Source organism: Vanessa tameamea, chromosome 11, assembly GCF_037043105.1.
Source record: "Vanessa tameamea isolate UH-Manoa-2023 chromosome 11, ilVanTame1 primary haplotype, whole genome shotgun sequence".
In the NCBI taxonomy this organism is placed as follows: domain Eukaryota; kingdom Metazoa; phylum Arthropoda; class Insecta; order Lepidoptera; family Nymphalidae; genus Vanessa; species Vanessa tameamea.
The window spans coordinates 4706315-4734204 of record NC_087319.1 but is presented as its reverse complement, the minus strand read 5'-3'; the positions used below and the strand labels follow the sequence as shown (position 1 = coordinate 4734204).

Here is a 27890-nt window from a genome sequence, read left to right as displayed (position 1 = left end):
TGAATAAGAATTTATTTACAAATAATCAATTATTCTACAACAACATAAACAATAACAACAAATCTATTTATTATAAAATTGTTTTAATTTAAATTCCGGTTTCATATCGTTCCATAATTATTATGGTTATTAAATTATTTTGTTATAATGTTTTGCGTATTTAACTAGGTACTATTGTTTAACGTAAACAAACTTAACAATGACCTTTATTTTATCGCGAGACCGCGGAAATATGACTTAGCTGAAGTGAAGTAAGTACATAATTATCTACCCGTTACTATTATAACGATACAGCTATATTTTCGTATATTAATAAGGTTTTGATTTAAAAAATCATGTCTATTTATTATAATTTAGATAGAAAGACTAAAGATTAAAGCTTAAATAGATCTGTAGCACGAGTACTGTTTATATCTTTTAAATGATTACGCATTAGACAATAAATAAACAGTAGGTACACTATGTGATAAAATACGATACATAATACTCGTTTATTATCATACACGTCATTTTATTGAAACAGAGTGGTCGCAATATTAAATATCACAGGATCGATGGAAGACTTTAAACGTTGAATACAGTTTAAAAAAAACGTATTTTTATAATAAGCTGAATAATTTATTTATTTTCACTTTTATTATTCATCTTTATTAGCTATGTGTAATTTATTAAATATCTGTGCAAAAGTGAGTTTTAAAAATGTCACGTTACGAAATTCAGCGGTAATTTCCACGGCGCGAAATTTTAGTGTTAAAAGTCGACATTACGTAAGTACTTGTTTATTTTTTTTATGAAAAGAAAATTAATGTTTTGTTAATTTTTATTCTAATAAGGTAATGTGCAGTTTAATTATCAAGTTTGAAAATGCGTCTATTCCTATGAATATTGGGATGATAATCCTAATCGATAATATAAACTATAATAATTTTGAAGTTGCATCAAAATCGTCCTAAAATATTATCGGTTAGTTTATATAGTCCAATACAGTTCTTGGACAAAATTATTAAATAAACTCAAAATATTTTGTTATAAATATTATTCAATTTAAAAGCATTGTACGTACTTATTCTATTGTTACGAAAAATATCGTGTCCTGTGAAGAAGTGGCAAAAGTAACTCAGCGGGTTGAAAATTCCAATGACCCTCATGACACGGAACTACAGCGTTTTTATAGATACGACAGAAAGAAGTTTTGATAAAATTCCTTGAAAACCGTTCACAATAAAACGCTTGGAATATTTTATCTCAAGAGTCTCGACATATAGTAAATAGTAATGTTTATATCGTTATTTCATTAAATCTATTTGGAAAAGACAAAGGAAGGTCTGACTATAATGCTTTACAAAAGACACATTTTTCTTGTGAATGGCAAGTTTTAAGTTTACTATCATGATTGTACCCAACTATTAAAACAAAATAGTATAAAAATAAATAATTATATAAATAATAATCCACACTAATTATACGCACCCTTTGAACCGGAACCCAACACTACTAAGTGTTGCAGTTTGTGAGTGGGAGGTAACCTAATTAAACGGGCGACAAGCTCAAGGGACATATCATATTAGTTCCAAAGGTTGGCATTGACGATGTGTACAATGGTTAATATTTCTAACAGCACCAATGCATATGGGCGGTGGTGACCACTTACAGGTGGCGGTTACATACAATACTAAACATGGATTGGGTGTAAACATTCAAAAATTATCGCTCGGGAAATTTTACACGGGTAAATGTCATAGATATGACGACGGAGATTTGAATAGTTAGAAAAGATCTGGGATATACTTAGTACCTTCGTCAACGCGAATTGCACACAATGAAACTGGCATTGTAGCTTTTGTGACTTTTAGGATACCCTTGGAAAAGTATCTGGTCCAAAAAAATACACATTATTGAAATATACCTAAAATTTATATCATTATATACACTTACGTATATCAAGTGCTGTTTCTATAATGTCATTAACAAGCTTAAGATAGCGATCACTATTTCTTAAATAATCAAGTACTTCTGATGTTACAATAAGATAAAGTTATGCTATCTATATAAAACTATACAAATATTTACATTGAGGACCCATTTATATATACAAATGATGACCAGGCTCAGAGCGATGACAATGTTTGAAACTAGGTGGCAAGTTAAAGCGTTCCCTTCCCTCGTTTAAATGAATATTAAAGTTGGACTGAGATGTTGTCATCCGTTTGACACATGTACATAACGTATGTGGTGACGTATTAACTTAAACAAAAAAAAAACTTTGTGAATATTCTTATATAACCGATGTAAAGATGATTTCTCATTAGTGTAATGAAATAAATAACGTTAAAAATATTCGCTAATTAAATACTTTCAATGGATATTCAGATATCGTTAAGAGCCAATTGAACTCACAATAGACAATAGTGATCATTGTGTAAGTATTCACGTGATGTAATTAAATAACAAATAATAAATTATCTCAACTGTTTTTTGTAGTTCTTCAAGAAGTTAATTTAAGACGCTTCTTCGTTTATTCTTTTGTTAATTCAATGAACGTCTAACCTAAAATCGTGATTAGAACCCAAAAGAACCGAGTAAAACAGACATTTTCATAATTAACTTACTTAAATCCCGAGGGTTGTTTCTAATTTGTAAAAAGAATAAATTATACACTTCCTTTGTTTTAAACTTAAAAACAATACACATTTTGTGACAGAGACTATAACAGAAAATCCGCATTTGGAACGAATTTGCATTTTTAATCGCAATAGCTGTACTCTCCCGAATATATTGAAACATAATTCGATTTAAAATGACATAATGTTTTTTATAATCCACGTTTAAGATGTGCTCATAAAAAATATTTATCAGCTTGTTAAAACTCTGCAGTGCTGTGCTCAGGTTCTCCTCTGCCAAGAAGGTTTCAAGCTTATTTCACTACGCCGTATCTGGCACACACGCATACTTAGCTTGAAATTTATAACTGGCAGCATCATGTATATTTGCAGATTTAACATTTGAGAAAATTAATTTCATATACAAGTTGATACAGTATAATACAGGAGTTATGGTTTTAAATTTGATCGGCTGTATAACATTTGCATCTTGCAAATGAATATTAGTATTTAATTACGAAGATAAAATGTAATTTTTTTTTTTATATGGAAACATAAATATCTGTATTTTTAGGTGATGCTATTTTTATTATGGCTTTGGGAAACTGATCAGACAACTAAGTTCTATCTACTGTTCTTCCTATAAAACCATTCGAAAATAATGGACGATCCTAATCTATGACTTATTTGTAAATACGTAAAAATTAGTTTCTTTGTCAAAAAAAAAAACCAAATTAATTTGTATTTAAAACGGGGCCAACATGATAAAATATTTTCATGTTTACTTTTTGTCAAATCGAACATGATAACCCTCACCCTTCGGATATAAATTGAAGCTATGATAACATTTGAATCGTGGGCTCCAATAACTTGTTAAGTTATTGGAGCCCACGTTGCTACGTTGCTAAGTTTTACGGACAATTTTCATGTTACATAGTAATATGATAATATGTTTTCGTACATTCTGACTGATATTTTTATGTGGATAATGAGGACGATATATTATAGTGAAATATCTACGAATTGATTCGTATGATATATATTGGTATTTAAATATTAAGTACGATGAATAATAAATATTAACAGTCATTAGCTTTTATTGTTAATATTTAATTTTTATAAAATAAACAAAACCTAATATTGTCTGAATACACAACTGATGAAAAATACAAAGCTATTGCTAGGTGAATATGTTGAGTGTTTGATAACCGGTAATCCTTCGCTTATAGCTTTATACGCGTTATTATACAAACAGTTAATATTTGCTTATTATTAGAGAACAACAAACAAGTCATTATAATATGTTATCTATTCATAGTATTGCATTCATTTCCTAATTATAAATTAATATACATATACTTTACCCCTACTTTCCATACGGTACAGAGAACGTTTTTGGGCAATAATAATTATCTTATTATATATGCGTATACCATTTTTAATAAGATACTGGGAAATATACTAAATTTAGCATTTATTAAATTTAAAAAGTTTATTAAGACTAAATTAATAAATAATAATTGAAAGAATACTTTTTAGAAAAAAACGCCTGGGTTTATGCTGGGGTTCCATCACAGGACACTAATTATTGTAAAAAAACAAAATCTGTTTATTTGAATAGAGCAACTATGCGGGTTTCTTGCCGTTCTTCTCACTGGAGGCTGCTTTCCGAAAAGGATACATATTTAAATACTACCAGTATTTAAATATCGATGATTCAAAAACGCTTCATTGTAAAGTTTACTTAAATAAAATTGATTTGATTTGAATGCAATGGAGATATGATTATTTAAGAATAAAAATATACCTACTCTGGGCGCTCTTCGCGGCTTTGCAATTTATAAATATGAATTCTTGTTTCGCATTCATCGAGTTTGTATAAAAATTTTGTAAAGCTTTTTATACAGTTGTAATTTTTCAAATAATTTATAAATAACAACATAAATTGGCAACCTAACCTAACCTTATAAATCTGTTCTTCTCTCGGTCTACTACGTGTCAGTATTTATTTATCAATATAAAATCATCCAGTTTATTATATAAGGTCAGGTTTATAACTAATGACGTACAGGAGTATTTGGAGTACAACAATATTAAATTGTCAACTTTACAAAACACGACACTAACGAGGTAGTTCGATTGCTATCGTACAATTATTATAAGAAAATCAATTTTGAGAGGTTAGTTTCTGTTTTAATGTCCAAATTCATGTTAAAACATTTAAGGCCCGGTTGGTTTTTCTTACCGAGAGAAGCAAAGAGGCGTAATTAAAATGGTTCATAAGTTTAAAAGTTGCATGTATGTGATGTAAAAACTCATAGGAATGACTGTAATTATTTATTACCGTAAATCAAAATTGATCAGTTACTGATATTCAATAACATCTCGTTAAATAAACGAACCGAACATAAGCTGACTCGTATGAAACTTTAAAATTTTGATTAGTTTCAAGACGTACATATATTACGTTCATATAGTTTATTTATATTTTATATGTTTTTTATAACTCGTACCTCATTTATTTATCGTAGTTAGAAGGAAAATAGTTTATCTAACGCCATGAAACGCTGCAGGTCAGAACTATAAGAAAACTTTGTGTCTAATATTTTTAGATGTCTAAATTGTGTTCAGAGAAGTCCACGATACTAAAAATTTGCTCTAACATATAACTAACTTAGTAATCATTTTTATTTATTTTTTAATCGGCAAGAAATATTCGTATTTAGCATAGTAGCACAGGCAAAATCCACAACAACGCGATTTTTAAGTCATTTTCTGCCTCGTACAACCAGTCTGTGGAACCAGCTTTCGCCGGCGGTTTTTCCGAACCGATACGACTTGGGAACCTTCAAGAAAAGAGCGTACTCCTTCCTTAAAGGCCGGCAACGCAACTGCAAGCCCCCCGGTGTTGCAGATGTCCATGTGCGGTGGTAGTCACTTTCCATCAGCTGAGCCTCCTGCTCGTTTGCCACCTATGACATAAAAAAAAAAAAAGGCAAATGGTTTGTCTATGTTATCACCTACATCGTTTATATTTACATTAAATATAATTTATTGTAATTACAATTTATTCATTGGTTGCCTTCTAGATTTTGTGGAAGTTGGAATATGATTTTCTGACAAAATCTCAGACGATCGGGAATCGTCTCAATTTCTCAGAACAAGACAATAATATATGCGAGTTTTATTGACATTCAATATCCTCGGTGCGCATATGGAATGATTTCAATACTCGTAGTTGTCTTTTAGTATTTGCTCATACTCATATTATTTTATATTATTTTAAAATCTGCTATGTCTGCTACGTTACAAAAAATATCGTACTAATTCTTTGATTTGTAAGGTTTTTGATTCGTTGATTTATCGACACGTTAATGGAACATTTTAGTTAAAATGAAATACTAAAAATATATTTATCTCTCTCTTTATAAATTTAGATTGAAGTATTAAGAAAAACAATTATATTTAAAGTAATAATATAGCTAATATACTAACAGTGGAAGCCCTTGAGAGGTTTATTGAAATATTTATATATCATAATGTATTCATAGTAATGTATTCATTGCAGTTGTGTTAGTGCAAGCGTATTGTGAATCAATTTGTTGAGATCAAAAGATCAAATGAATCGCTAGACGATTTTTTTCATATCGATGAAATAATAAAGTATCGTTTATTAGTCATAAACGTCTATTTAGAGTATTATAAAATAAAATATGGTATATTGAAAGTTATGTTTCCAAATTATTTGATTGTTTTTAAGCTTTGAATTGTAAGATTTTGTAGTTAATTTGTTGAATACAATTATAAAAAATCTTAAAAAAATGGGAAAGTTTCTCATATGAATTATATTCCTATCAAATCATCATCATCTGCATGCAAACTTAATATATTATTTCGTTTTGGCTCAATTTGGTTAATTACAGACACAAGGGATATATCTTAGTTTCCAAGGTTGGTGTTGCATTGGTGATGTAAACAATGGTTTATATTTCTTGCAGCGCCAATGTCTATGGGCGATGGTGACCGCTTACCTTACCAGCAAGTTGCACATTTGACACTTCGCCAACGTATAAAAATAAATTTTGGAAGAAAGGCGATCCATGAGCCATGGTTTGGCTGTAAGGGTTTTGATTGCTGAAAACAAAATACCGTTTTGTCGATTCTTACGATACGGACGCGTTTTTTTCAGTCGTAAACAACGGAGCCAATTATAATATATTATATTCGTTAATATACTGATTAGTATAGCTCGGCACAGGATCCACTAGAGACGATAGTATGCGATCATTACAAGTGATCCGGTGGCGCTCTTCTATTCCGTTTTGCCGGTGAGTTCTCCATAAGCCGCGTTTCATGCGGAGGAAACAAGAAAATGTGTATCTTCAGTAAAAAAAAAAAATTGACTCTAGAGTGACTAAGAATTCACAGACTCAAATAATCCACTAGCGTAGATGATGATCTTAGTACGGGTAGTACAATAGTAATATAGTCGGCAGTGTAAAATAAATATACTAACAAATCATTCAATATCTAAGTCTTAAAATTTAGTGTCTTATGGTTTTTGTTAATTTTGCCGATTCATATTATTTCGCCTATAACACATGGGTATTTCCATTCAATTCCATAAAATTGGCCGCCTAGATGCGTTTAGTTAGACCCAGACGGCAATTACTACAAGAGAACCACTTAACAACATTTCTTTCTTTACATTATATACATAATAATCAATTTCATTTTTACTATAAACTGAAACCTTGAAAGTCAAATAAATACCAGAGGTTACTAGTTAAAGTTAAACAAACTGATTGTTGCTTTGTTTGTTAAAATTATTTCAACGTTCAATATTTAGTTAGTGCTACTATCAAACGTTGATAAGCGCTCTCATTTGGCTGAACATATTTATCACAGACGAGCGCGTTTATATATAAAACAACAATATAAAAAAAATAGTTTATTACGAAGTATGTAGTGATTTAATTTTTTACAACAATATAAATATTATATCAGTGAGAAAAATGTTGCGCAGCAATTTATTTTTGAAAAGTATATTAGGAAGGAGGTTTTATTCTGTGGCTGGAGGTGACTTCTTACCATCGGGAAAGATTAATTTTGGAGAAGATGTGAGCATATTATGTTCATTATTATTACAATTAAAATTTAATAACACAATCAAATCGTTAATATATTCAATCAATTAATTAAAACAAAAATCTTTGCAACCTGTATTTTACCCGAGGTATTGAAGCAGGCTCTTATAAGCAATTATGAATCGTCATACAAGATTACCTAAATAAAATTTAAATTGACCCTCTGTATTCCCATATAGAGACTACTAAAAATGATCGACATTAATGCAGTAGTTACTTTTTTACACTCATTAAACTACCTAATTAATTGAATGATAATTAGATATATTGTTTTCTTTATAAAGATATTTACGATTTAATTGTAAAATATGGCCATATTCGTTTGCGATGTCAATGTTTTTGTACATTTATTTGTGAGGACATTTTATTGGGTAATCGTTCTCAAAAAGTCAATTACAAATTATTCTTAATGTTTATTTCATTACAGATATAATTGTATGTACATACAATGTATATTACAAACAAGTTATAAATAGTTTGACATAATAATACCTGTTCTTTAATTATGTTCGTATGCTTAGAAATATAAGTATATTTCTAGGACAGTACTTAAAACGTAAACGTAGTCATAGACTCAAATACACACAAAAAATCAATCCAACTATTGAATCCCTCTTCTGTTACATACACACAGAAGATTTATATATATCTAAAGATTAATTCCATGTTATGTGCTCGTATTGACGTAATTTTTGTAAACTTTAAATTAATATGTTTAATATTATTTGTTTGGTATATTTTAAATATTCTAATTATATACAATTTAATAGAAAAACGTAATGCCTCAATATTGAAATAAAATGTTTTGTATTAAAAGTACGTTATAATTATTGACGTTCCATTAATCATTCCATTTATATATGATTAATTATAATTATTAATAACAAATTATAATAATGTTTGAAACCGTTGATACTATATATATATGTATATACACCTACGTTTGAATACATTAATCCATGGAGTAGTTGGTATTATTGTTTTCCTACTTCCTTGTATGCGACGTCACATTACTGGTAACAATTATTGACTAATAATACAATCCGTTATATCACATGGCCCGGGAAAGAACTTGTCCCAGCAATAATAGGTTGGGGCCATATAGTATAACGCGTGTTCTTTGCAGTGATAGTGTGAGAATTTGTTCTGATGCATGCCTTTTCTTTACAATAGTTTTTCTTCACTCCTAAATACCAGATAATTTAAATAAATAAATATTGGATAATATTCACATACATTACTCTGATCCTAATGTAAGTAGCTAAAGCACTTGTGTTATGGAAAATCAGAAGTAATGACGGTACCACAAACACCCAGACCCAAGACAACATAGAAAATTAATTAACTTTTTCTACATCGACTCGGCCGGGAATCGAACCCGGGACCTCGGAGTGGCGGACCCATGAAAACCGGTGTACACACTACTCGACCACGGAGGTCGTCATTTATAAACATTAACATATTAACAACTTAGTGGTGTTTACACAGGAGTGCCTAACTGGCATTGATATTTGTAAGTTTGTATTTGTAAATTATCGGTTTGATTCAGTAGGATATATCAAGGATTATCATGTTGATACAACATTGTAACAATTGGACTATTCAAAATAAAATTTGTTCAAATCTTATGATTTAAAATGTAACCAAAAACTTTTTAACGACGTTTAACATATTTAGCTTTAAATAAAACCAACAATTAAATCAACAATTTCTCGGTGATTAGGTATAAAATTGTAAACGAAAAAATGTGCTGTCAATTTTTATTTTAATCATATATAATGTATTACCTAACTATTTTTCTTGTATAGGTCATGTTATCCTTACGCTCAAAATTTCCGAGTTAAGTTTCGTATCGGTCATAAGTTAGTTGTCTGGTAAATTCTGTTTTCAACTATGACCACAAGTTCTCGCTGAACCAGACTTACTGTTCAATTGCAGGCTTCACTTTGCGGCTCATACATGCAAATAAACTTCTGTCTGTACTCGTAAACTCATAACAATGAAGATCTAACGTAATATCTTGTCCGTCCACGAAAACTTAAATAAACCAATTTATCAACGTGCGCTAGAAATATCTTCCGTTCAGATGAGTCCAAAGAACGATGTCTGCGATTTATGTATACAAAAACTATCCCAACCCGCCTTAAGAATAAAATAAGGAAGAAGAACCGATCTATTGTCTATAACGTAGTAATCGTACCTTACATATTTAGAAAAAAATCTTAACTATTGTTTTGAATTACAAAGGTTTTAAGGCTTTAAGTGTTAAGGCTTTATTGATATATGTAAAACAATTAAAATTAATATGTTATTAATATTCATGAGTATAATGCCTTTGTGTATAAAGCGAAGTTGGCATTGATTTTATTGGTGTTTTTTTTTTTATTATAGAATTGCTATGAAGTGGAAATAGTGGAGAAGGAATGAGATTTTCTTCATTGAACTTCCGTCAAGACCGTGGACCGAGAACTTTTTTTAAATATTATAATCTTATGTTCGCTATTTACTTGAACCGAAATGGCAAATAGTTGTTCAATCGTTTTTATAGTATCTATATCTATTGATATAGAAGTTAAACTATAAATAGCAGATACTATAAAAGCTAATATTATAAAGAGGTACATACGTAAACTTCGAAACTTATAATCCAATCCTAAAAATGATTTCACTAGTAGAAAGCTTATTCCTGAGAGCTATCATGTCATTACATAGAGGGTATCATATCATTTTCTTTCTTAATAAATTACACCCGTGCGAAGCTGGGGCGATTCGGTAGTATTTTATAAATTAAATCTTTTTAATTCGTTAAATACCATAACATCGATGAGATAACAAAACAAACTATTACTGTAAACGGGGCACAAGTTTAATTTATAGCTGTAGGTATCTTATTTAGGGTTGTAATTCCTCTTGTCATCAGTCATGTCTTATAGCCTGTCGACGATAGTAATGTTTGATAAAAACAAAAGCTTGCTGATACCAAATTAATCCTTTATTTACCGTAACAATTATATGAGAGATTTATCTCTTGTATAAGAATAAATGAGGAGATATGACAAATAGTTTTACCGTTTTACATATTTATTTTGACAAAACTAAGGGTTTTTAATGAATATTACAAAAATGTTTTCATTAAATTATATTTATTTAAGGAATTGACAGCCCTATTTATATTTGTATAAATGACATGCATAGGAACATCACGGTGCGGTCGGGAGCCAAGGTCCAATCGTATTAATTGCACATGCACGCGCGGTTTGCGTGTTCTGTTTGCAGATATATGTACTAGAATAAAATACTAGTGTTTTATATTTATATACTATGATCTTATAACAAAAATCGGCAGAACAAGATTGATAAATGATAAAGGATTATATGTATTCGTTGATTTTCATTCATGATGCATTTTCATTGTTATTGATTACACATGTTTGTTTGATGAAAAAGTATAACATTTGAGTTTCGTGTCCGGTTCTTCTCGGTATACCTAATTAACATTCTGAACCGGTGCAGTGGTCGCTTTACAATAATTCTTGTAAACTGAATATTCAAAAGTGCCGATTTTAATAAAGTATGTTTCGTTTTTTGTATTTATATCACAAATAATAAATAAATATATTTCAATACTTTTATATTCATTATTATCATTGCTGTTGTATATAACGAATGCTGAACATGTTCTCCTTTGACGTGTTATTCCAAAGGTCACGATTTCCTGTTAAGAAATTTCTTCTATTGGAAAACTTTGACTTACACTTTTAACTTCTTTGTATGTTCTTGAACTTTTCTTACGTCTCGAGTAACTCGAGTTCTAGTGACGCTATTGACACCTAACTATTTTTGTCAAATTCCTTAACAAGATATTAAATTCGCGTTTTTAATCCAAATTTAAAAAAACACTTCACCCATTATATTATATTTGAGCACATAATATACCTATTATGTACTTAACATTCTCCAAATCACGCTGTATCTTCTGTTATACATATAATAAAATAATGGCACCTTATTGGTTGGTATAGAGAGCCGAGATGGCCCAGTGGTTAGAACGCGTGCATCTTAAACGATGATTTCGGGTTCAAACCCAGGCAGGCACCACTGAATTTTCATGTGCTTAATTTGTGTTTATAATTCATCTCGTGCTCGGCGGTGAAGGAAAACATCGTGAGGAAACCTGCATGTGTCTAATTTCAACGAAATTCTGCCACATGTGTATTCCACCAACCCGCATTGGAGCAGCGTGGTGGAATATGCTCCATACATTCTCCTCAAAGGGAGAGGAGGCCTTAGCCCAGCAGTGGGAAATTTACAGGCTGTTTATGTTATGTATGTATGTTATAGATATAATAGATGAATATCTAAGTATGTTTTGGAACAACTGTTCTGTTGTTGAAGGTATGTTATTTAATAATAGATTATTACTGCCAAGTTCTTAAAATAAGAAGTATATACCGTTAGCTTTCGTCAAATATTTTTGAATCCAATCCTTAAAGATAATTTGACTTGAAATAACGATCTTTTACAAATCCTTGATTGAGTTTTAAGAAATAAATTGAATGCTAAATAAAATTATAAGGAAAATCATTTCATTTGTCACTCCCTAACTCCTCAAACTGAAGAAAATGTCAAATTTAATTTACATGGAAGTAATTTTTTAAGAATCTTCTCTCGGCCTTATTACTTTTTCATTCTTCATTGATTTCATTTGCTCGTCGAATTCTACTTTGAGATTATTATTACAATTTCAACATATTAAATCTAAATGAATATCTATGTGTATTTATATTTAATCGACTCAAGAGTCTTCGCTTCATTGGCCGATACTTTATATCATAGCATAAAACGTCTAAAGTTGTTTTGTTGTTTGTTGTATGTTGTTTACACCTTTAAAGACGTATCACTTAGAATGTTGCCCACATCAGATATTAATTTTAAGTGCTTAGTGATAAGTTAATTGTGTAACTTTTTCAATAAATAAATAAAGCGGTGTGACGTTTCGTCATCCGCAAGTGACATTGCGACTCTCTAATAATTTCGACGTTTCACAATTGCCAGGCGTCCCGCTACGGCTCATTTTATTGTCACAATTGTATCAAAAGCCTGATCAAATAATGATAAAGCACGGCTATATCATTATTTGATCATGAATATATAATAAATCTATTTTCTTTATTTTTATCAATGACATTATATAGGACATGTCGATGTCATGTTATTGGGATGACACAAAAACCTTGGAAATCCATCAATCTTCTTCGTGTTTTCTACGTGACATTCTCGAAATTATCTGTAATCTGATATGATATCTGATCGTTTACTAGATCAGATATTGGAATTCCCCATTATTTATGTTAGGACCATATATTTTGTATGTACGTTATCTTAATAAAAATAATCCCAATAATGATCTTTAATTAATTCATTTTAAAGCATAACTCATTATATTTGAAAGTCGCTGATAATGACTTGATGTTCAAGATCAATTGTCATTGGAGATTTTCTCTACGAATAAACTTGAAACTTGACGTAGAATTCGATCCGATATTATGTCAGTGAGTATTCTGTAAGAATAAACTCACCTGAATTTCATTAAATGTCAGAAGGTCAAATTTATGATAATAACATAGGTTTCCGCTTCACGAATTGTATGATGAGTTCACACAGAATAGCAATGCTGGATGTGGATGTTCATATGCGACAGTAACTACAATAATTAATAATATTTAAATGCTATAAGTGCCATAACATCGTGTATGGTAAGCTGATTTTTATCACCTCTCGATTAGGTGCCAAAATTGTTTCTTACAGAATAATTACCTAGATATAACAACAAAAATCACGTTGATTTACATGTGATTAATATGTTTCATCTATGTAATGTATTTTATTTATGTATGAAGTATTGCTTAAATTTTGCAATTTAATTTCGTAGTTTATAACCTATTTTCAGTCAAACACATAATATCTAAAGATACTGCAAATTGGACTCGCTTATTATTCAACTTGTATTCATGAATTGTTTCGAAAGAAAAAAATGTAATTCAGTTTGGCGCTAAAGATAAAGTCTTCTTAAAGGGATTTAGTCTTAAGTATTTTTGTGAAATAAATTCATAGAAGTTCGTGGAAATTTCACTTCTATTTTATCCATAATATTGGAACTAATCATTTTCCATTCCAAGAAAAAGCTGTATTTATTAAAAAAATGTAAAATCATATTTTTTATGATTACGCTAAAATCGACAAAATATATTTTCATTTAAATTGGTTAAATCGTAGAATCGGTCAAGGGTTATCTTTTTATTTTATAAATTCAAAATTAAATATATAATACGTAAAAAACTTTTAATGTTAACCCATCAAAGCTAAACGTCTATTTCACTAAGCGTAATATATTAATAATATTAATATTTATCTATATAATATGGCAACATTATAAACTATTGCACATATTAATATTAGTAAAAAAGAAGGGAATGAAATTGAAATAATTTCAATCCCTTCCTGCCTTCTGCCAAGAATGTGCATTAACATAATTTCGTAATTTCGAGCGCAGGTGTTGTTTTTTTTTTAAAGAAATGTCTAGAAATATTTTTTTAATATACTTTTTAAGAATTTTGCTCAATGCGTTTTTGTGATACCACAGCTACGCATTTTACCTAAGTTAATATATGGTTCCTAGTGTGCCTACAGTCGGAATATTATTATTATAGTATTATTTATTACTTTTATAGTATTATTTTATTACGTCTATGTAAATATACCAAGTAGGTCAAGAATAATATACCACAAAATTTAAAACAAACAACAAATGTCGAAAAATTTAGTTTCTTCAACGGATTACAGATTTTTTTTTCTAAGCATAAAACTGAACGCATCTTTAAATGACACAGTTCTATTAACAATTTTAATATTCGAGATTGATAACTATGATGATGAAATTTTAAGAATTCTGGGAAAGGGTATAAAATTTCTTATGTGTTCAAGAAAAAATAAGAGTTGTACTGTTAAATGAAAATTCTCGAAAGAGACGCCGGCTACGAGATTGGATTTCGAATAGACAAATGGAGAGTATCATACATATATGATTCTAAAGGTATTTTCTATTGAAGATATTTCAAAGTACTAAAATCGTCTACGAATATGAGAAGTTCAATATAAAATGCTACTTTCTGAAGCTTTTGAACCCCCATCTCTCGAGGATTTCTACTTTAAAGTTTTAGATCTTGGGGTTCGAATCCGGATCAGTTTAATAAAAAGTAATTGGTATTTTTTGTCAAACCATTTTCCAAGGAACTTGGTAAAGTATTTTGCCTGATCTCTCTCTGGTTCATTAGCTTGCTGACTCAAATGACTATGAGTAAATTAGGTGTTGCATCTATGATGCATAGGTACTGGTTCTTTATATAGGCAGCCGCGGTCATTATTTTATATATATTGACACAAACACTCGTGTCGCTGAAATAGTTGCAAGAAGCGGATCATGATAATCAGTAAATACAATAAAGTAGTTATTATCTTTTTCGCTTAGATAACTAAATAATAATAATTGACATTGAATTTGCCTTTGACAGGTTCAGTCGATTTCAACAGAAAAAATAAAATTGAAACATTTTATTCAGATAGGTCAATTCGTTTAAGAGTATATAGACTTAACTGGATCTTATTGAAATGAAACAATTTATAATTTACAACTCATGAATATAAAATTTTTTTATTTTTTTTTTTACTTCATATATCAATTCGACACTTCAAAGAGTCAATTAGATAGATAGATATAGATACCTTTACTTCGATAAATACCTTCACAAATAAGAAAAAAATAATCTTAAGGAATATAGTAGAATAAATTCCATATACCTTGGTTTTGTTTAGCTTCTAGACTTGTTCCCGATAAAATGTTGAGACTTTGGTTTGGTATTTTATAGTGACGTAAGAAGAAAACATATTATTGTAAATGGTATACGGATAAATTTATAAAGGGCAACGAAGCGTCGTATTTGATAACCAAAAGCGTTCTATCCATAAGTGTGTTGTACTGATATCGTCAAAGAATAGATTTTCCTTACAGTATAATATATGTATAATATAATTAGTGACTCGCGTTTATATATACTTACTATAATTTATAAATTTGAAATAATCGAAATATTTTGTTCAGAATTACTGTTAATGTTAACTTTTATCTTAGCATTGTTTTTTATGTATTCACGAAATCGGATAAGGAAATTGAAATAGAACTTGTATTTCAATTTCCTTTTTTTTAATCCCTTAGTAAAATACTCGAAGGCTTCCTCCTTTTATTTCACGAAATAAAAATATTCTATACGTTGACTACGCTTGAACCATTTAGAGAGCCGTAGACGATCTGTCGGTTGAAAAGGTCACTAGTTAAACTAAAAAAAAATATATATCCCGCTGAGTTTCTTTCGCCGGTTCTTCTCAGGTCCGAGGTCCTAAATTCCGAACCGGTGGTAGATTTTTGACAATCAATAAGCAAGTGTAAACACTTCTATATTGAATAACATTTTTGACTTTGACTTTGACTTTAAGTTTAAACCCGCATAAATGCAATAACTAAGTTTGTCTTAGGATAAATGAGAATTTTTAATTTTTAGTCACATTTTAAGATACGATTTTTGACAAATGTATGTTCCAATCCGTTTTAGAGACGAGCTTTCTTAATAGAAGAAATCTGGCGTGGAATATATCCTTTAACTTTTTAAGTAAACTAGTACACTAGTGTCACAAAACTTTAATGATCTATTCATTGACTACTGTGTGGTAATTAACAGTATCATGACCTATGAACCGAATGCTGTCCTAATTTTATCTCTTGAAGGAACGTGACTAAAGTCTACAAGAATAAAAAAAATGTTTTTGTTGATAGTATGATAATGTCTTAAAATATTTGATATCTCATTTTATTTACATTAAAGTTGATATATACGGAATCAAGTACTAATAATAATTTATTTCAGGGCGTAAACGTTGACAAGCGGACTCTAGTCAGCGCAGAGCGAAAAAAGCAGACTTTTTCAGATAGATCGCAGTTGAAGTATGCCAGAAGACTTGTTGTCAAACTCGGCAGTGCTGTTATTACCAGGGAAGATGGTAATGGCCTAGCCTTAGGACGATTGTCTTCTATAATCGAACAGGTAACTGTTATTTTTAATTTTGCACTAGAATGCGAAGATCCACTCAGTATTAACTATTTCTAACAATTTTATATTGCACTTATAAAATATAAACACTCGAACATAGTCGCTTCTATTTCTGACGACTCTGCTGTATCGTAGAAATAACTCATTTGATTATAGGTAAGTTATTTTATTGAGTTGGTTGAAAATAACATAGCGGATTTTTGTAATTCTGTATTTGTCAGAGATTTTTTTTCATCAGACCTAGATATGATGAATCCTACTGATGACATATAGTTGTTTGTGTATTTAGTAATCCACCAGTAAATACATTAAAATTTTAGCTGCAGTACAATTATTTAGTAAAGGGAACCGGAACAGGTTTACACTATCTAACAACTAATACATATTATTAAAAATAAATTAAAATCATATAAAGGATTACGTAACAAAATGTGTACTTTTTTACATGTTTGTTTTTGTGATCATATATACAATAAAATAAATGACGAGGTACACCGACAAGATATTTAACCGGTCGATGAATTTATCATCTTTCTCTTAATTTTAACATCCAAGATTTTTTTTAAATAAAGATGAATCATTTATTAAAAAAAATATATTATGCTTGTAGTCTTTGTAGTAGCAAATGTTACGATGTAAATTCTGCTCATTTTACCTTCCGCAATTACCCTCGTAAGATTAAAAACAATTCTTTTATACTTAATTTAATATTCACATACGACATTTTCTTTTGACGTATCACAAAATATCTGAACTTTATGTATGTAAAAACGAGATTAATTATCAAAACGAATTAAAGATATAAATTGATGGTGACAATCATTCGACTAATTTCCACGTGTTTTATTCACTAGGTCGGTCTATTAACTTGTCCTCATTTACTTTGACGTGTATCAATAATTTGATTTGTGTAACATGTTCTGTAGGTAGCAGAATGTCATCACGAAGGTCGAGAGTGCATAATGGTTACAAGTGGCGCTGTTGCGTTCGGGAGACAGAAGCTCACTCAGGAACTGCTCATGTCCCTGTCTATGAGGGAAACATTGTCACCAAGCGACCACACACGAGAGGTAAAGTATAGTTATTTGGTATACATTACACAATGATAACCTTTCCTTTCTATGTATCTTCAACTGAATACAAATAGATAATCAATATAATATGTATTGATCTTTTTTTTATGATATACGTATGCGGACGAGTTAACGGTAAGTGGGTTTCCTCCGCCCGGAGACAATGGCGTTGTTAAAAATACTAATTATTCCTTACATTAAACATTCCTTACGCCACCAATTTTGGGAACTAAAATATTATCCCTTGTGCCTGTAGTTACACTGGCTCACTCACCCTTCAAACCGAAACACAACAATACAGAGTAATGCTGTTTGGCGGTATAATATCTGATGAGTGGGTGGTACCTATCCAGACGGCTTGCACAAAGCCCTACTACCAAGACCTAAACTAATAAGGTCCCAGCTGCGTTTGTGTGTATGTTCATGCTAGTGTCACATAGTGTCAAAAGTAAAGCTTATGTATAGTTTATGAATAATTTGTGCAAAATAAACGAACGTTATTATGTTTAGATAAATATACGATATAACACAAATATTATATAATTCAAAAAAATCAAAAAAATTATATATTTATAATAATACCCAATCATAATATATAACGAAGTTTATAGTATATGTTGGACGGAGAGAGGGAATGAGGGCATATCAACCAAAATTGTTTTCGTGTCATGATATAATTTTTTTTTTTTTTATGTATATAATATTAAAGAAAGATAAATATATAGAAAGGTAAATAATTAAATAGATTAATACAGATTGAAACAAACAAACCTCTGCCCTAATAGTACATAGTACACAGGTAGTTACAGTTGAAAGGCATCCCTCGACCTCGTCCTGAATACCAGCGGTTAAATTGTAAAGCAGGGTCATGCATTGTCAATGTATTTTGCAAGTAATTATATATGTGGTATTTTGGTATTACCAGTACCAATCAGGCAATACAATCCAAATTCGTCATGTTGGATTTGATATGACATTATATTAAGCTCATTATTACCAGACTCGGATTTAAAGGTCTGGAGGCCCTGGAGCCACAATAGAGTGGAAGCTTTAGAGCAACAGTGGCGTGTAGACTCTTATAATTATAATTAATTTGAATATTTTAATTTCTGTCAGTAAGTTATAATTTATTTACCTGTATCAGTAACTTAAAACAATATTTAGTAATATTATTATAATTTACCCCTCTCGTGTGGAAGTTATATATAAAGCAAGCAATCAAGCCTTATCGTGTATAGCAATCTTACAGATAATCTCTATAATAAAAACCCTATGTAATTCCCACTATCATAAGTATTAATAAATTGTTATTACCAAACACATTATCTTACAAGATGCACTCAAATAAAAATGCTCTATCAATTTCTATCAATGTTGATAATCTTTACACGAGAGATAATTTTTCCCAAAGTTTGGAACCAATTTTAAGTGAATTATTTTGATACTAGATGACTTTTTATTGAACGGCTATCTTCCATGATTTTTATTTTGATGTACAATGTTTGGTATTTGGCTTTAAGGGTAAAAATTGCGAGTACATATCCATTGTAGGTTCAAACAATACCTTGTGCAAACCAAACCAACCCAAATCGAGTATTTGAAAAAGAAAATGCCCTGTCTCGTTGGTTCATTAAAAGAAACTAAGGTTTTTTTCTACATTTGACCATATAATAAAGCAACAACCTATTCTAATGTTTCATTGAGAGATTAATATTTAGTAATATTGTTATCCATCGTTTAGGTGCCCCTGTATCTTTAATGCCTTTTTCCCGTTTATGTGTTATATATATGGACCACGAGCCAATGATATATCAGCTTCCATTCAACTTTAATGATACGGAAGCTTCCCTCTAACGCGCTCATTTCTTATGCTATACATTTTTGGCACCCCACAAATCCCTCCAGCATTCATACGCTAGTTCACAGTAACCTTTTTTATTATTCCTTATAAAATCTTAACGTCCCCAAAACTTGCAGTTATGGGTATTTCTAAATTTTCAGGCTATTTTGCGAAATATTAAATAAAAACTGAGCTTCAACGTTAAACACATAGTCACTCTTATTAAATGTTATATTAAAAGTATGAAATGTTATTGCAGGACGCGGGAAGCATTTTGGACCCGCGGGCGGCGGCGGCTGTCGGCCAGTCGGAGCTCATGTCGATGTACGACGCCATGTTCTCGCAATATAACGTCAAAATTGCACAGGTACGATGATATTAAATAATTTTCATATTGCATGTTATAATATCTGAAAATCTCATATATGAAAATTTATGCCTGTGTATCTGTTTGAGTTCAATAAACTTCAGTCAGTGACGATCACCATGATTTACGACCAATATTGCTGTAACGTCGTTGTGTCATTTTCTTTACTGTTAAACCGATCAATAGACTAATTTGAGAACATCATATATAGCACAAGTCGTATCAAATAAGTTTATAAACAAATTTTAGGAGGCATGCAATTTGTATATATATTTTGGTAAATGGTTAGCATAAATAATTAAAATATACTAAAGTTCCACATTGCCTTATTATGATGAAATCCATCGTGTTTAAATAAAGATTGTCGTAAGCGATAACGGCGTATTTGCGTGATTAAAGTTATTTGTTATTTTTTTACGTTACTTATGTTTGTACTAGCAAAAATATTAAAGATTTTAAATGAACATGGTTATTTTTATTACTACAAGTATTTAAAACGGGATATTTACCCAAAACCCGCAAACCTCAATCTCGTGAACAAGACACTCGTAGATAATGTCGAAATATCGAGCTCCACCAAATAAAAATAAAAAACATGGTAAATATCCCGTTTTAAATACTTGTAGAAATATATTAAAGTTTTATATTTTATAAGTGTTTTAAGCTAAACCGTCCTATCTAAAAATCATAAATTAAATTTACATCAGTAATATTTAAATAAAGAATATTTTCTAGTTTAATTCAAAATTTAAACAGGTGTTAGTGACAAAGCCGGACTTTTACAACGAGGAAACGAGGAAGAATTTATTCTGCACACTCTCCGAGCTGATCTCATTGAATATCGTGCCCATCGTGAACACGAATGATGCTGTCAGTCCACCCATGTACATACACGACGACACTGTGGTACCTGGAACCGGAAAGAAGGTAGCGGGAATTATGGTCAAGTATTTTATGAAATAATAGAGAGGATTAGTAGAGAGGCAGATTTTTATTTTAAGGGGTTAAAGTGGCTCCAAATGGTTCGTGTAATATAACACACAGCTGCTGCATTTTTCTTAGCTCGTGGCTGGACGCGCTACCTCTTGTCTTATGAATCGAAGTAACGGAAGCTAAAAAAAAACAAAATTAAAAAATAAATTATTGTAATAGGAACGTAATTAATTTTCAAAATAATTACGCAGGCGTTTTTAGAAAATTAAATATTAATATATCTTGTCTAGCATATGTCTAGAATTTCACTTTGTTATATTGTCTAATATAGGCAATATACTCATATAGGCAATATGAGTGAGCGTGTACATAAGTTGTGCAGTCAATGAGATTCGTTGTATGGCTGCGTTCGTTTGTTTCATACTCAATATGTTAAGTCCCCCACACCAAGTGTGCATTAAGATATATCTTAAAAACATTAAAGTGGTGTTGGTATGATTTGTTATGTCCAACTTATCGAGTTCCTGTTCAAATAGCATAGATAAACTTTTTCGAAATGGTATAAAAATGTTGCAAGTTTTGCAAATTGGCGCAGACATTTATATCAACCAATATAAGATTATAAATATTGAAATACGTATATGTATATATCAGTGTTTAATACAAAATTGTAACTTACAAAAAAAGGATTAGTATTATGAACTATTTTCCAATGCCATTATATTTTAATTATTAACGGTTATTTATCCAGACAAATGTTAATCTTATAATAGGTACATTTATATTTAACCACAAAGGCCTTTTAATAGCAAGTCGTTTACAAAGATTGCCAATTAATATTAATTTAAAGCTTCCCAAACATATTTTCAATATAACGAAGTCGCGGACACAACTCCTCGTCTAAAATACTAGTGGTATTGATTTTGTTGCCAGAATTATCTTTACGGTTACAACGGGATGCTTTTGTGCCATTCCGGAACATTATACTGAAACAAAATGTATGCCAAAGTATGTACTTGTGTCTATATTGGTTGGTATTTCTCATGATACGACAATTTCTAGATACTTCCAGTCGTTTGTTTTGTTTATACCAAAGGATTACATTACTATAGTTTGTTTAAAATAAAATAAATATAAAATGTGTTATGATTGTAGAGATAAATACGAAATGTGTTTGCCATGTTTGATGGTCATCCAATACCTTAGGGCTTGATCATGTTAATTTAGTAAACTATGGTTCCAAATAACATGGAACTTCATGGGTCTAATTTACATTTATAATTATTCACCTGATGGTCGGCAATGAAGGAAAACATCGTGAGGATATCTGCTTGTGTCGCTGTTACATCTTGTTACAAGGACAATTAAATTCGAAAATTAGATGCCAATTTTGGTAAACCAATTATTTCTATGAGACAAAGGAACATGACGTAAGAATTGACGGAAGACTGCTCGGGCTGACAATCATGTTCAACTTTCTGGGCGATTTACATCGGCATAAACAACACTTTACGCTTGATAACTCGATTATCTAACGAAACGTTAGTCAATTTCTAAACGCTTATAAAGTCTGCATGATGTTCCATAATGTGGTCGATTGAAGCTCATGCAATTTCCGTTTTATCGGCTTGCACGATCTGGTTGGACTTCATTGAACCTCATAAATTGCCCTTGCGTTTTAATAAATGAAGATTTAGGTAAATTTATTTCAAATAAATCGCATCTATTTCTACTTTTTTATTTTTCTATGTTATTCAACCGTATGATAAAATTAAAGTTGAGTGTAAATAATTTAATAAATTCTAGAGATAATAATGAATTAGCATGCTTATTCGTATTCGAGGTGTGTATGGATCTCAGTATAAATCTACTAAAATATAGAAAATGTTTGAACGAGTTACCATCTGTTATAAGCGTCGCTAGAGATGTATACATATTAAATTACGGATATCGACGCGAATCTCATATTATATTTTACTGAGAATGTGAATACGTTGCTGAAAAAAATTATCAAAGATGGAGCATTATAATACAGTAACAAGAAAAATGATATTCATCTTTTAAGAAGAGTTTATCCATATTTAGCTTATGCACTTTTAACTTTCATTATATTTTTCGAAGGAACTTCGAAGAATAAAGATCAAGTTTAACTTGGGCGGAAATTTAAAGTAGGAGAAGATTTCTCTATAAAGCTTACTTAAGCGAGGCCGAAGTGGGCATTATTAACTGATATTAGTACAGTACTCAGTAGATATTAGAAGGCACTAGTGTTCGTGCAAATACAGACACACTCTCTATTCTTTAACTCTCATAGTCTTTTTACATTTTTTTTACATTAACAGCCTGTAAATTTCCCACTGCTGGGCAAAGGTCTCCTCTCCCTTTTTGAGGAGAAGTTTTGGAGCATATTCCACCACGCTGCTCCAATACGGGTTGGTGAATCTGATGAAAATGTGAATCTTAGTCTTTTAGTCTTTCAGAATAGTCCAACACAGTTAAAGACAACAGAATGGGCTAAAAATGTTCTTCGAGACTTCTAACTTCTTACTATCGATAGAAATACTAATTATTCCAATCTAAGATTTGAACTTTCGGATCTTTATAAACTAGCAAATAATGAGGGAATTAATGTGATGCAATAAATATTGGACCAGGGCTTCAATTGGAATGTCGATAGGAATGTCGACAATACAAAACATATTGAGACATAATAATAATTAATGACAATATATCTTTAATATATATTATATATACATTCCGATTTCCGTTGTAAGAAACGAAACCGTCAGGTGCAAAAAATGTTTTCCGAGAATTCATATTTATCGTTCTCATTGTTTTCTTTATATTATTTTTTTAATGTTAATATATTGGTACATAAAGAAAATCCGAGTATATTATGAAACGATACATTTTTGGCTATGACAGTTAATATGTGATCTTTTATTGTTAGTAGAGCAATTGTTAGGTTTTGCATGATCGGCTGCGCCCTTGAATCCGATCTGTGGGTAACACTTCAAGTTAAAAGAATATAGGTGAAATAGAATGGGAACTGAGCTAATACCGTTGTATCTCGATTTATTTCGGATACAAAAGCGCGCACAAATGTTAAGGTCTCTACAAAAACAGCACCACTGCAGCGTTGCCGCTTGTATGGAAGCCCTGTGTTTACACAGCCTTAGATCTACCGTATTGAAAAATATGTTTTTTGAATATTATAGGGTATTGGTATAAAGGACAACGACAGTCTCTCAGCATTGCTAGCCGCTGAGATACAATCAGATCTCCTCATCATGATGTCGGATGTCGACGGTATCTATAACAAGCCGCCGTGGGAGGATGGTGCTCGCATGATACATACGTACACGTCGAAGGAAAGAGATCAAGTGCAATTCGGCCAGAAATCTAAAGTAAGTGATTTTTTTTTTTTCAAATTGAATTATGTTATAAATAAAAAGTACCAGAACAAATTACCATCATAAAATCATTTATTATTCTGGCGCGCTAAACTGAGACTGAGGATGTAAAACATCCATCAATTTAAAGGGATTGCGCCATACCACATGTATGGCGCATTCCCTTGTAAAAATAAACGTCGGTGATTTTCCTCAAACAAAATAATAATCAAATTAGGGGTTATCAATACATCATTTTCTAACCTCTACACAATTGTGTTAAAATATTTCAAGGTTTACATAATATTTAGTAATTTAGAAAACGTTATTTAATAATTTAAAGACTATATTATATTTCAAATAAAGAATTTTAATTTAGATATTATTTTAAGTTTAAACTGTGGAAAATTTAAATAATTTGTTACTAAATAAAAATAAAAAAAAATGTTATTATTAGGTTGGTACAGGAGGTATGGATTCAAAAGTGCAAGCAGCCACATGGGCGATGGCTCGGGGAGTAAGTGTAGTGATATGCAACGGCATGCAAGACAATGCTATCAAAACTATTATCAGCGGACGTAAAGTAGGAACGTTTTTCACCGATTCCGCAACTACTTCAGCAACTTCAGTTGATGTTATGGCTGAAAGTGGTAAGTAAAATAAATTATATAATTAATAAATTAAACTAAAATGGGTTGTGCTTATTTCTAAATTATTATTACCACATTAAGTCTCAATATGATGATGCAATTTATTTAGAATATTTAAAGATATATTGTATGTCCTTACAGCTCGATCTGGTAGTCGAGTTCTACAAAAGCTAACTCCAGCCGAAAGGGCATCAGCCATTCATACCTTGGCAGATCTCTTACTGGAAAAGAAAGAGAAAATTTTAGAAGCAAATGCGAAGGATTTAGAAGAAGCTACAAAAAGTGGCCTCGAAAAACCTTTATTAAACAGGTTGTCGCTGAGTGAAGGAAAGCTCAAAACTTTATCTATAGGCCTAAAGCAAATAGCTGACTCTAGCTATGAGAATGTAGGGAAATTATTAAGGAAGACAAGATTAGCTGACAATTTAATGCTCCGACAAGTAACAGTGCCTATAGGAGTTTTGCTTGTGATATTCGAATCAAGGCCAGATTCGTTGCCCCAAGTAGCAGCTTTAGCCATCGCATCAGCTAACGGCTTGTTATTAAAAGGTGGCAAGGAAGCGGCCCATTCCAATAAAGCACTGATGGATCTTGTCAAAGAATCTTTACAAACAGTTGGAGCACAGGACGCTATAGAGTTAGTATCGACTAGGGAGGAGATAAGTGATCTATTGTCAATGGAAAAGCACATAGATTTGATAATTCCTCGAGGCTCATCAGATCTTGTAAGAAGTATTCAGAAACAATCCCAACATATACCAGTGCTGGGTCATGCTGAGGGTATCTGTCATGTCTATTTGGACAAAGACGCTGATCCCGTCAAGGCTTTGAAGGTTGTCCGTGACGCAAAATGCGATTATCCAGCAGCTTGTAATGCTATGGAAACTTTATTGCTCCACGAGGATCACATGTCTGGTCCATTATTTACCGAAATATGTAATATGTTGAAGAATGAGGGCGTGAAAATACATGCAGGTCCAAGGCTGGCAAGTCAGCTAACGTTCGGACCACCAGCGGCGAGAACCATGAAACACGAATACGGTTCTTTGGAGTGTTGTATTGAAATAGTTCAGGACATGAACGAGGCGATAGACCATATTCACAAATTCGGAAGCTCCCACACAGATGTTATAGTCACAGAGAATGGTAAGCATATTGAGTAGCATTTAAACCGATAACTGTATGAATAATCTATACAGGATTTAGCGGACGATATTCGGCATTTGGCTAATTTTCCGAATGTGACGGAAATGCAACAGGAAGTGGGGGAAAATGAGCTAGCTCAACTTACTATATTATAAATTAGGTTAAATGGTACACGCGAACGGATTTGTTTGGTCATTATCATAATTAAATTTCGCATTTGCTATTTCATAAACTTAAGGCATATTAATCAAATTAAAACGAAAATTTTATACGTAGATCTTTTAAACGACCAGTGGAATATATATGCACGATTATTGTGATAATTTTTCAGCACGGTTTTAATAACTATAGATTTGATCCTCTGTACTAAAGTCGTTAAAAGCTAATAATTTTAGCAAATATAGGTGATGCTAATTCAACTATAAAAGATATGCTATAATATTAATATACGTAGGTCTTATAAAAATATTCTAAAGATTTTATAGTTCTTTATATATCTCATTAGAGTCTACTTTAAACTGTACTCATATATAAATGCCGAAGAGTTTGGTGTTTGTCTGTATGAACCCGAAATATATAACATCGTTTTCCAAACAGCGATACTTGATATTTTTGTTTTCCGGTTTGTAGAGTGAGTGAGCCAGTGTAACTACAGGCACAAGAGACTTTACATCTTAGATCTCTAAATATATTCACCATATTAACTGTATATACTTGATTTATTTCTTTATTTCATAGAAAATACAGCGAAACAGTTCCTAAGTTCAGTGGACAGCGCGTGTGTGTTCCACAACGTGTCGTCTCGTTTCGCTGACGGCTTTAGATTTGGTCTTGGAGCTGAAGTTGGAATTTCTACAGCCAGAATACACGCCAGAGGTACTTAGATCATACTTATATATATATATATATATATACTAGTCAAGTCATTTTATTTACGGGTTTTGCAAACATTTTTGAAGTGATAAATTCTTTTGGGAGAGTAAATCGCTTCGTTACGTAACGCGTTACGGCGCCAGTCTGTCTGGCTTCCCTTTCCCTTACGGATATATACGGCAGCGATTAGTTTAAGTTATAACTTCTGTCGGGCACGTATTTTTTTTAAATTTATTTAATAAATATTTATATGAATATAATTTTAATAATAAAAATAAATAGGTATAACATAGATAAATTAGATTTAAAGTTTTGAAAAATTCAAATCGTGTGTTTTATTAATGACAGGTCCGGTTGGTGTAGAAGGTCTTTTAACCACAAAATGGATCCTCGAAGGAACCGATCACACAGCAGCGGAGTTCAATGAAGGAAAACGAATTTGGTTACACGAAAAGTTACCCGTTAATTGACTAAAAACGAATATATTTAAAACTGTTTACAGTTACATAGTAACTAGATTTTTTAAATGACAAATGTAAAAATATATTATGAGTATAACATATATATGTAAGTAATAAAATTGTTCTGTCAGAACGAAAGAAGAGAAATGGTGTGTTTATTGTTATTTTTTTTTTAAACTTAATCATGTTTTGTACTTGCAGTACTCGCATAAATCAATATAAAAACGATTAAAACAGATAAGGAGTG

At 31.0% G+C, this 27890-nt stretch overlaps 1 protein-coding gene across 2 annotated transcripts; it reads left to right on the top strand.

Annotated features, from left to right (window-relative positions):
• The first annotated feature begins 467 nt into the window (after positions 1-467).
• On the top strand, positions 468-27890 carry LOC113400875 (delta-1-pyrroline-5-carboxylate synthase). Of its 2 annotated transcripts, none has more exons than XM_026640550.2 (10): positions 468-767; positions 16726-16902; positions 17835-17978; positions 20081-20188; positions 20945-21115; positions 24340-24528; positions 24971-25163; positions 25305-26309; positions 27048-27185; positions 27531-27890. In XM_026640550.2, the coding sequence occupies exons 1-10, from the start codon at positions 657-659 to the stop codon at positions 27650-27652; spliced, it is 2358 nt and encodes a 785-aa protein (XP_026496335.2). In that variant the 5' UTR covers positions 468-656; the 3' UTR covers positions 27653-27890. The 2 variants fall into 2 exon arrangements, with proteins under 2 accessions (XP_026496335.2, XP_026496336.2); XM_026640551.2 differs by lacking the exon at positions 468-767 and adding an exon at positions 7588-7720.

Bases quoted from the DNA above. Each gene is read 5' to 3' on its own strand.
- LOC113400875 (XM_026640550.2), top strand. From the start codon at position 657: ATGTGTAATTTATTAAATATCTGTGCAAAAGTGAGTTTTAAAAATGTC. The intron at 768-16,725 runs GTAAGTACTTGT...AATTTATTTCAG, and splicing joins GTGTTAAAAGTCGACATTAC to GGCGTAAACGTTGACAAGCG. The intron at 17,979-20,080 runs GTAAAGTATAGT...ATGTTATTGCAG, and splicing joins CAAGCGACCACACACGAGAG to GACGCGGGAAGCATTTTGGA.